At 46.1% G+C, this 10190-nt stretch overlaps 1 protein-coding gene across 1 annotated transcript in view; it reads right to left on the bottom strand.

The window, feature by feature from the left end:
- Nucleotides 1–1792: 1792 nt before the first annotated feature.
- ENAM (enamelin) overlaps nt 1793–10190 on the bottom strand; it is a 14651-nt gene continuing 6253 nt past the window's right edge. Inside the window, exons 5-8 of the mRNA XM_003800959.1 lie at nt 9840–10106; nt 8830–8892; nt 7071–7124; nt 1793–4633 (exon numbers count right to left, since the gene is read on the bottom strand). Coding sequence (XP_003801007.1) covers nt 1793–4633; nt 7071–7124; nt 8830–8892; nt 9840–10106 — 3225 coding nt within the window. The remainder of the gene's footprint in view (nt 4634–7070; nt 7125–8829; nt 8893–9839; nt 10107–10190) is intronic.

Below are 10190 nucleotides of genomic sequence, written 5' to 3' on the forward strand. Positions count from 1 at the left end.
AAAGTTTGAGGACCCCTGGCCCAGATAATCTACCCTAAAATCCTCCTTTTGCTGAGATTCAATGGTGCAAATGTTGCTGAACTTGCAAAGCTATGGAGTGTGGTGGCTCATGAGGCATCCCAGACAGTTCACCTGCAGGGAAAGAGTTTTCATGGGTGTGTTAAAAGCTGTTTGAAAAACCGGTCAATCAATAAATATTTATCGAGCACCTTCCACGTGCAAGACACTGTGCTCGGCCTTGTGAAAGATTACAGAGCAACATTTCTGTTTCCGGGAAGTTTTCATCATTGTATTTCCCCAAATTTTTGAGATCTTCTTATGAAACCTGTCCTTGAAAATTTCTCCTAGGAAATTCCTTGAAGTTAGAAGGTCAGTTTTTAGGCAAATCTGAGAAATTTTCTCTTCTAAGCAAGCACTACCCAGATATTAGTTCAAAATGTCATTAATAAAAAGAAAATAATAAACTGAAATGTATTCTATGTAAGGCAACATAGAAATATCAACTTTACAAAATAATTTACATCATTAATCAAGATACTGAGAGAGTGTGTCTGTGATAATTCTACGTGGACATCCTGGCGAGACCACCTGTGCTGAACTAGTGAAAGCAAGCTCAACATTGAGTGGTTCATTTGTGTACGACAAGGTTTCCCAAAACGTCCACTGCAGACCTGCAGACTAGGAGCTGGTGACAGGCACAGCGCGTCCTGCTTTGCCCTTTCCGGTGCTCGGCACACAGCAGCAGCTCCCCTGTCACCCACTCCCTGCCTGACTGAGCCTCCCAGGCGGCCGGTTCTGTGTCCCTGTCCTGTCTTCCCTTCTCCTTGAACATGTTCCTCTAACTCTGCTGTTTCTACCTGGTTTAGACCATGAGATAATTAAAAATGAATGTAGTTCTAAGTGTCTATTATTTCTGAAATATATCCTATGATGATGGTTAAGTTAGGTCAAGAAAAAATTAGGGTAGAAGTTAGAGAAGAGCTACACAAAGGGAAAAAGTGCACGTGGCCTTAAGGTATGAAATGGTGCAGCCGGGAAAAGACAAACTAGAGGGCGGGGGGCAGTCGGGGCTCACGGGAAGACGAACGGAGAGGAGGACATGGGGGGGACTCAGACGCAAAGAGAAGATGAGTGGTGGCTAAAATCGTAGCTTAATACGTAGCAAGTGGCAGGGAGCTCATGAGAGAGCAGCAGGAAAAACAGAGAGCTAAATATTGAATGCTTGAGGGAGAAAGAAAAGAAGGAAGGGAGCCAGGAAAGGAAATGATAAAGGTAAGAAGACTGGGAGAGGAAGGAAAATACCCACAGAGAATACTGAGCAGAAAGGAAACCTGACAAGCCCAGTGCAGGAAAAACACTGCAGGCACGTCAGGACTGCACCCAGGCTACATCTCCAGGCATACAGTGGAAAGTCATCTGTCTTTCAGTCTTGCAAAACCAGAAATGTTTGCAAGTGTGGAACTTTGAGGAAAAAAGGAGAAATCAGTAAGCAAAAGGAAACTAACCCAGACATGGCTTCCAAGTTTCCAAGTTTCCAGGCAGGGTGGCCAAGACCTTCCTGCTTTTTATTGGGTCTGAACTAATTAGGACAGTGCTGGACCCAGTGACCCCCAAAGACCCAATCTCATTAGCTCCACTTGGGCCACTACTCCTATTGCAGGGAGGAGGAAAACTTAAGGATCACCAAAAGGGTCAGATACCTAATTGAGTTTTCGTGAAAAAAGTTTGGGAATGATTGGTGCAGAGTATTAGTTCTCTTCTCTTCTCCAAGAAAGCTTGGCTGAGAGAATCCCTAGGCCTGAAGTAGTAAGCAGTCTTGTGGCTGGTCCTGGGGGACGGTCCCCCTCTGACGGGGTTCAAATGGAGTGTGCTCATCTGCATCAAGTGGATCTACGTTCACACTCCTAAACTGCTCTCCAGGAGCAAGCTCCGCCAATGTGTCAGGATTTTCTGTAGTCATAATCTGATCCCCATCAAATGGGCCTTGCCTTCCATTGCTGGATGGGGTCCTGGGGCTGGAAGAATGATGATTTGCTGATTTGGAGCCAAAGCATGGTAACTGCAGGATGCGAGGTGGTCTTTGCTGTTGTCTCTCACCCTCCTTGCCCTGGACCACCTCACTCTGGATGCCTTCTGGGCTGGGGCCTTCGTCAGGGGCACCAATAACAAGCTGCTCAGGAATAAGGCCGACTGTTCTTCCATTGAGCTGGTTGTCTTCAAAAGTTTGTTCCAGAACTTTGCTCCCATCTCCTCCAAGGTCACTTTTGAGACATGGTGTACTCTTTGATTGAAGGGAACTGGCTTCGGGAAAGGGTACTACTCCCCTCTGGCCCACTGGATTCTTTGAAGAACATGGCGTGTTCCTCCTCAGAATGGACACATCATCTCTAACAGGACTCGGGCTCTGGCTTTCCCCGGGCAGTCTCTTCTCTGAGCTGTTTCTTTGGTCAGGTAGGACACCTGCTGGGGAGATGACGTGTCTGGCATGCTTGGCATGACTCCCTTCTGTATACAGCGGGCTGGCGTCTTGTTTCTCCCCTGGTGCAAGGCCATAGGATGGAGTGTAGTCTTGTAGAGCCAGTGGGTCATCCTTGGGCCCTGTGGGGCCACCCGCACAGCAGGGACCTCTGTGGTGTAGGTGAACTAAATGTGCTTCTTTTTGATGTGATGGGTAACTTTGAGGAATTAAGTCTGGGAAAGCCACCTGTTTTCTTTCTGGTGAATTTAGCCTAGTAATTTGCATGCCATAGTTCCAACTGTCACCTTCACGCCACACTGGATTTTTCTGAAGCCCGGCAGGGGAGTTGTTGGAATAAGGATGTTTCTCTTTCTGGTCTGGTGGACTAGCTGGGGCTTTGTCTAAATTTACTGCCCGGTCCCAGAAATTTCTGGAAAAATATGGCCCTCTTTCCTTCTGTCCTTGGGCTTGAATCCTGTGGTCCCAGGAGTTCCAAGAAGGAAACAAAGTGCCTTCCTCCTGTCCAGCAGCACTGTTGGCGTAATAGCCCCTGCTCTCTATAGGTGGTGACCCAGTAGGAGCCGTATTATATGGGGGGAAATTCTCATCTGGGCTCCAGGGATAAAGTTCACTATAAGGAAAATCCTCCCTGGGTTTTGGTGGATTATCGAGGGAGTAGGGAAGATACTCTTTGGGCTGATTTGAGGTGTATCGCTCACCTTCATAGTGCCTAGTAGTTGGGCCTTCTTTAAAGCTTAGGTCCTCACCCCATCTATTTTGTCCTGGAAAAGGTTCATCTCCAGTTGGATCGATTGGGTCCTCTTCATTATAAGGGACTGTCCCTTTCTGGTCTGGAGTATTTATGGGGTACAGTGGATTTTCTTGCTGCCCCATAGTATTGGGAGAATCCTCCCTCTCGTCCCACACACTGCTCCTAAGGTACGGGGAGTTTTCCTGGGGAGTGTAGGAGTTATACTCAGGATAGAAAACATGTCCCCTGGTGCCGTGGGAAGGATAAGGCAAATGTTCTTCCTGCCTCACCGGATCCTCCTTAAAAGGTGGAGAAATTTCTTGGTGGTTCCAAGTGTTTTTTCCAGCAGGAAAATGTTCCCTTGCAGGAGAAGGGATTTCCTCGGGGTATACAGGCTGATACGTACTGTGCTTTAATTCTGGCTGGTTAGTTTCTGATTCGTACGGAACTCTTCTTGGTTCCAAAACAATCCCTTTGGGCAAATTTTGGCTTTGGGTTTGTCCATTAGAATTTGGGAGTCTTGTGGAATCTCCTATTTGGTGATAGTTTTCCCGTTGATCAATTGAATTAAAATTTGGGACTGGTGTATTTCTTTCGGGATGAGGCAGTTTATAATTGGATTTATTGACTCCGTACTGTTGAGACTTTCTCCAGGGCCCAGTTGGGTCCTTTGTAGGAACAACTATTCTTTCCTTTTGGCCCAGAGGCTTCTCCTTGGGATTCTGGACTTTTTCACTGGGGCTGACAGTGCTAGGTTTGGGACCCAGTGGGGCAGTGCTGGCCCCCAGGGGGTGTTTATTTAGCTCCTGAGGCTTTCTTCTGAGGTTTGCTGGGTTTCCTGAATAATTGGGATAATTGCCTCTTGAAGTGGAAGGATAAGCCTTGTGATAAGTTGGGTTTCCTGCCCTAGCTACTTGTACAAAGGAATTCCACCGAGGACCCCTTTGAAATTGTTGATTTCGATAAAAAGGCCCAGTCTGCCTATGGCCCATGGCAGTGCCAGTGGGATACCACTGTCTTCCTGAAGGAAAACGCCGTACATTAGGGTTTGGATAATTCTCACGAATATTTGGCTGACTTGGTCGCCAAGGGCTCTGACTTCCTGGCACCCCTTGGCCTGAAGCATTGACTGCAGGGGGTGGAGTGACCCCATTTGGGGTCGCAGGGCTCCCCCCAGTGCTCGGCCCTGGGCCACCATTTCCTGCTGGGTTGGTGTCGTTTCCTCCCGGACTCCCTCTGGGACTCGGCTGGGTGGAATTAGTCCCTGTGGCTGTTGTGTTAGCTGTGGGCTCTGTGCCTGGACTCTCGGCTTTAGGGGGATCTTCTTCTTTTGGTTTTTCAAAATCTTGTTCAAACATTTCTTCTGAGTAGTATGGAGGGCGACCTCCAAAGCCATGGTACCCAAAATATCCGAAGTAGGGGTTCTGTAGGAGAGAAGGTGGAAATCTACGGTTACTATTTCCCACTGCTTGAGCTGTCTCAGTGTGAGAGGGACATCTTGTCAGCACGCACTTCTGTAAGTGCCACTGGCCTCACTTTCCTTCTGGACGTGGATTCCTCCGGGTCCCTCCCCCTCCCTCTGGCCATCTCCTCTGGTGCTCTTAGTGATCACTCTGCTCAGCTTTCTCTCTTTAGGGGTAATACTGAGTCTGAGTTGTTGTTGTTTTTAATCAAGGAATCCATTGTCTATCCTCATTTTCCTGTTCTCATCTACATACCTGCCCTAAGCAATCTATTGCATGCTAATGCTTTAAGTGTGGACACAGGAAATGGCTCCCAAAGGCATTGCTCTCTCCTGGGGAGGCAAGGAGGCTGCTCACAGGAAGACTCCAGGAGCACCTCTGACGGGATGCCCAGTGCTGGGCTCCTCCCCCATCAAAGCTCCTCTGACATTCAATATTTAAGCAACATTCACCACTATCTACCTGGTTTCCCAAGTTCCTGCTCTCTCCCTTATTCCCCAGATAATTAATGACCCAGTCCTATAAAATCTAAACTTTCAGCCTCGTCCCCTCTTCTGTCAACCGCAGCGCCCTAGATGGCTTTGACACATTTCTTCCTGGCTGGTCTCTGTATAATCTTACTCTCTTCTGATCTTGCCTCTTTGCTGCCATCAGAGTTGGGGGGTGTGGAAGGGGGTGTGGAAATTCTGCCACTTTCCTCTTTAAATATATATTTAAAGTTCTCCTTTACAAGATCAACCCTGACCCTCTTAGCATAGCATACAAGGCCACCCAGTGCGGTGCTAAACTGTGGGTTAGAGTCCCCATTCCATCAGTGTGAGCAATGTGAGGCCAGCTCATTCATCTGTAATGTAGGGATAACCGTAAGATAATAACTGCCTTTTAGATGGTCATGAGGGACAAGGGAGGCATCATAAGTAAAGCTCAGTGCCTGGTACTTAGTGCCTAGGAAGTATATAATGGTTGCAATAACAGTAATAATATATATTTTTATCATCGTCTGGGCTATACCCGCGACACTCAACCTCATCTCCCCCCCGTGCCTTTTCCAGTTGCAAATCACAACTACTCTTAGTTCTCTGAATTCTCTGTCCTCCTTACACTTTGACATTTGAACGTAGCTTCTTTGTGTTGACACTTCTGCCTACACATTCGCCCATCCTGACGAGCTTGCCTCTTCCTTCAGGACTCAGCTGGACAGCTCCTGTCTGTGTCCTAACTTCCTGGGCAGAATGAGGCCTGACTCCAGGTGTCCACAGCAGGAGCAACTTCTGACACGATCGTCATCCTCTGCACTCAGTTGCCTACTTCCCTGGGATTCTCCCACTGGATTCTCCCACGTAAAGTTTTTGGGTGGAAACATGAAGCTTCTCATCCTTAGCTAGCACACTGGGCATGCTTCATACATTTTTGTTTAACGAGTGATTTAGTTATTAGGAGCCCATCAGTCAGCATGTGAGTTAGACATCTGTGTGGCCTTTGGGTCATTCGGTCTTTCTTTTAAAACAAAATCTATAAAAAAAGTATTTTAATCCCCATTTGTGGATGGAAATGATGAGACAGACCAGGAGATCTGAAACATCACACAGGATGCTTTAATTGGGCAGTGTCCTCAAGAGGCGGAATATAGACTGGGGACTGCCCGGGTCACTTGGCTTTGCTTTCTCATGCTGTGCTTGGGAAGATCTGAAACGCCAGTTTCCGGGATGCCCATAATCATCTGAGCCACTTTTACTCGGGGTAACTTCACAATACTATCTTTGAAAGCACCTATGCCTTTACTGACACAGTAATCTCTAACGTGATATTTTAAGAACAACCCATCTTCCCCCAGGTTCTTGGATTTCCACATCTCCCTGAGGACATATCACATATTTAGGGAAAAAGAGGAAGTAAGCTCCAGGGATGGGGTGTTATGTCACAGTCACCCAAATGACTTTTTTGGTGATGGTGCTATAGTATTTTAAGAGCTTATCACTCTGTAACCTTCATTTGACTCTATTCCTCATATGGCTTGGTAAGAAAGCAGTGGTCAGAGCATCAGAAAATGTGTTCTAAATCCAGCATATCTAGTGACTCAGTAGGTGAAACTGAGTAATAATTTATCTTCTCCAGGCTTCATTTTATTTGTACTATGAAGTTAGCTAATCACTGAATTCCCTTCTGAGGACAACATTCTAAGATGCTTTTATGGCTGCCTCTGCCAATCACTGTCTGGAGCCCAGGACTGATCTCAAGGTCACTGGCTTGATCCCTGATTCCTTTCACTTTTTTATTTTTCAGAAATCCCAGGAGCCTGAGCTACAGGCTCAGGTGTTGCATTTTAACACTTAACTCAGATGTGAATGAAAAGCAGGACGAATGGGTGAAGATTCCTAACCCGGAAGGCAGCACTTACCCCTCCTTCTTCATTGCTGACTGGTGGGCGCCCGTAGCCTGGCGGAGGTCCCCTCTGAAAAGGGAAGGACACAGTGAGCACAGAGGACAGCCACTCTCTGTGCTACCTACCCCTCCGTATGTGAGACCCTGGTGTCTAAAAATAGCCCCAGCTAGTGACTGGGTTAGTCAGTACTGTGAGGTGTCAGCCTCTGAGTCACTGGCTATCTCAGTCTAGCTAAGAGTGAGGATCTAGCAGTGAACTTTGGTAAATATTAATACAAAGGCTTCAGCTGAATCCTAGACTATCTTCCTTAAAACATGCTGTATGGCTGTATCCCCACAAATCACTCCGCCTCCCACAAACGCACACACAGAGTGCCATTAGGATCCAAATATCCATATTAGAACATCTAATAATAAAGATTAAATGATGATGTTCCTTTCAGAAGCATGCTTCATATTTAGGGTTGACAAACTGACAATCCTTCTTAGAGTGTTACTGTAACATTTTTATGTGAACAAGACTAATTTTCCTCATCAAACTTGGAGGCTGAGTTTCTGCTTAGGGGTGGCTACCCAATGGGAAGGTTTAGAAAAGCAATTTGATTCCTGTGAACTTTTAAGAAGTTCTGTGTAGATGAGATTAATAGTCATTTCAGCATGAGAATTGTGTTCATCTTCTCTTTTAACTTAACTTTTAAAAAATTTTTTGACTCAGAGCTCTGTGTCCTGAGTGCTGTGGCATCTTCATAGCTCACAGAAACCTCAAACTCCTGGGCTCAATTGATAACTCTTGCCTCAGCCTCCCAAGTAGCTAGGACTACAGGTGTCTGCCACAACATCTGTTTGTTTTTTCTACATTTATTTATTTATTTATTTTTATTTTTTTCAATTTTTAGTAGAGATGGGACCTCACTCTTGCTCAGGCTGGTCTCAAAACTCCTGAGCTCAAGCAATCCACCGGCCTCGGCCTCCTGGAGTGCTAGGATTACAGGCCTGAGCCACCATTCTGGCCTGTTTCTCTGCTTTTAAAATCTTTCCCTGGTACTGTCTTAGTTTCCTTATCCAGTATGGCCGGTAAATGAAAGTCAGTCTTAAAGAAAGTCAGTCCTGACGTTTCACTCCTTGAAACATATTGTTCCTCACTGATAAAAAGCCCTTCTTGGTTATAGAATTACAGATATATGAACTATCATCAAATGTTTATTGTTTTGTTTGTTTAATTGGCCTTTAATATTTCCTTAGTTAAAAAATTTATTTTGGCTTCCATTATTTTGAATGCGTATGGTATAATTTCAGTATTATGTTTTAACGATTCTTGGAGCATTCTTGTAATATTTTGCAAGATCATTTACAATGATGTATCTATGCCGAGACACAATAAGATAGGACGGAATGTCTTAGCCTGTTCATAGCTTACCTTGTCATTTTCAAACTCCATTCTGTCCCCATTTCCCCATTATATTAAATGAAGATGAGCTGTTTTCCAATCTTGTAAGGAAGCAGGGCAAGAGGAAAGAAGTCACCCAACCTTTTAAGATTAACTTAGTAACTAAGTTATTAGGATCTGGTAATTTAGGTTGCGTTCATGTCACCAATTTGGTATAAAATTCATTCAAAAAATTATCTTTTTTTACCTGTGTGATTACTGATGTGAGGATTTTGTTCCGGATTCTCTACTGATCGGGATATGGCTTTCCACTAGATTGTATGAACTTACCTTAATGTAAAATATAACATGATATTATTTTTCACTTCTAGTATAGAAAAATCCTCACCTGTGGCATGTGCCATGGAGGTGGGGGGTAGGGGAAGAGCCCATTGCCGAAGGGAGAGAAGGCCTGGAGGGGAGAGAGAGAGTGATGAGGAACTGGGACCATACAGAGGGAACAAACCAGTATTGTGGTTACACACATCCGCCACGCTCTCTACATCAAACTGCAGTTTTGTTTTTCACCTTTTTTTTAAGAGCAAAGATGATAATAACAATTAGTATTATGGAGCACAGTCCCAGGCACTGTGCTGAGTGTTTTGTTATTAAACTCATTTTATCCTCACACAACTCCAGGAGATACGTACTATTACTCCCCGCATTTAAAAATCAAGAGTACTAAGTTCAGAGCAGTCAAGTCACTTGCCCCAGATCTCCTAGCTAGTGAGTGACTGAAACCAGTATTCACACTCAGGAGCGGCTTGTTATTCAATTATATACTCCCACGTCTATACTAGGGTCTGATAATAGATATTAGCTGACTGAAAGTCAGGTTTTGAAGCACCACACTGGTGAGGGCATCAGAAACCATTGGTACACCTGTCTCTCAGCGGACCGTGCTGTGTCCTCTCGGTCTGCGGGAAGCTCCGTTAATTTCAGAGCTATACTTTACATCCGCAAAGCACAGATCTGGAAGAGACTCAGAAACCGTTTTGTTTACTCGAGGGAAACAAATCTAGGAAGGTGAAGTTTTGTTCAAGATCTCACGACTAATAAGGATCAGGGAAGAACTTGAACCTTTGCTTCTCAACCCCTAGGTTACTGCTCCTGCTATCACACCACTTTGCCTGTGCATCTTAAAAGGAGCTTCTTGAAGGCAACAATTCTTAGGTAATTTTGAATCAAAAGAAGCTGGAGTTGACGTGCCATGCAGTTTTGGGTAAGGGTAAAAACAAAACAGCACGGCCGCACTGCAGTGCCCGCGGGTCGGGGTAGCGCGTGTGGGGCTCGCACGCCCTCCCAGTCCCTCTGAGGCCATCGGTGACCCCGGCTCAGGGTTTTCTGGGCAAGCCTCACCTGAGGTGTCTGGCCTTCTTCTTTGGGCTCCGGTGTGTCATGTGGTGGCTGCTTCAAAGGCCGCTTTTGTGGTGGCTTTTTTGGCTGAGTCTGGTTGGGTTTCTGGGTCTCTGGGGTTTGGTCAGTCTTGTTCTGGCGTTTGGGAGCCGATGGTCCGTGTGGCGGCCACGTGTTGGGTGGGGGCTGAGGCCACATGGGCACCTGGTACTGCGGGAACTGCTGTGGGGGCGGCAGACCGTTCCCATAGCCTGGGCCGAAGTGCGCCATCTGCAAGGGTGAAGGGGGCATGAGACTGCGGGGGTGGGACAGACTAGAGGGTGCATGAAACTGCGGGGGTGGGACTGTGGGGGG

This window comes from Otolemur garnettii, unplaced genomic scaffold (assembly GCF_000181295.1).
Source record: "Otolemur garnettii isolate 467f Iridium unplaced genomic scaffold, OtoGar3 scaffold00191, whole genome shotgun sequence".
In the NCBI taxonomy this organism is placed as follows: domain Eukaryota; kingdom Metazoa; phylum Chordata; class Mammalia; order Primates; family Galagidae; genus Otolemur; species Otolemur garnettii.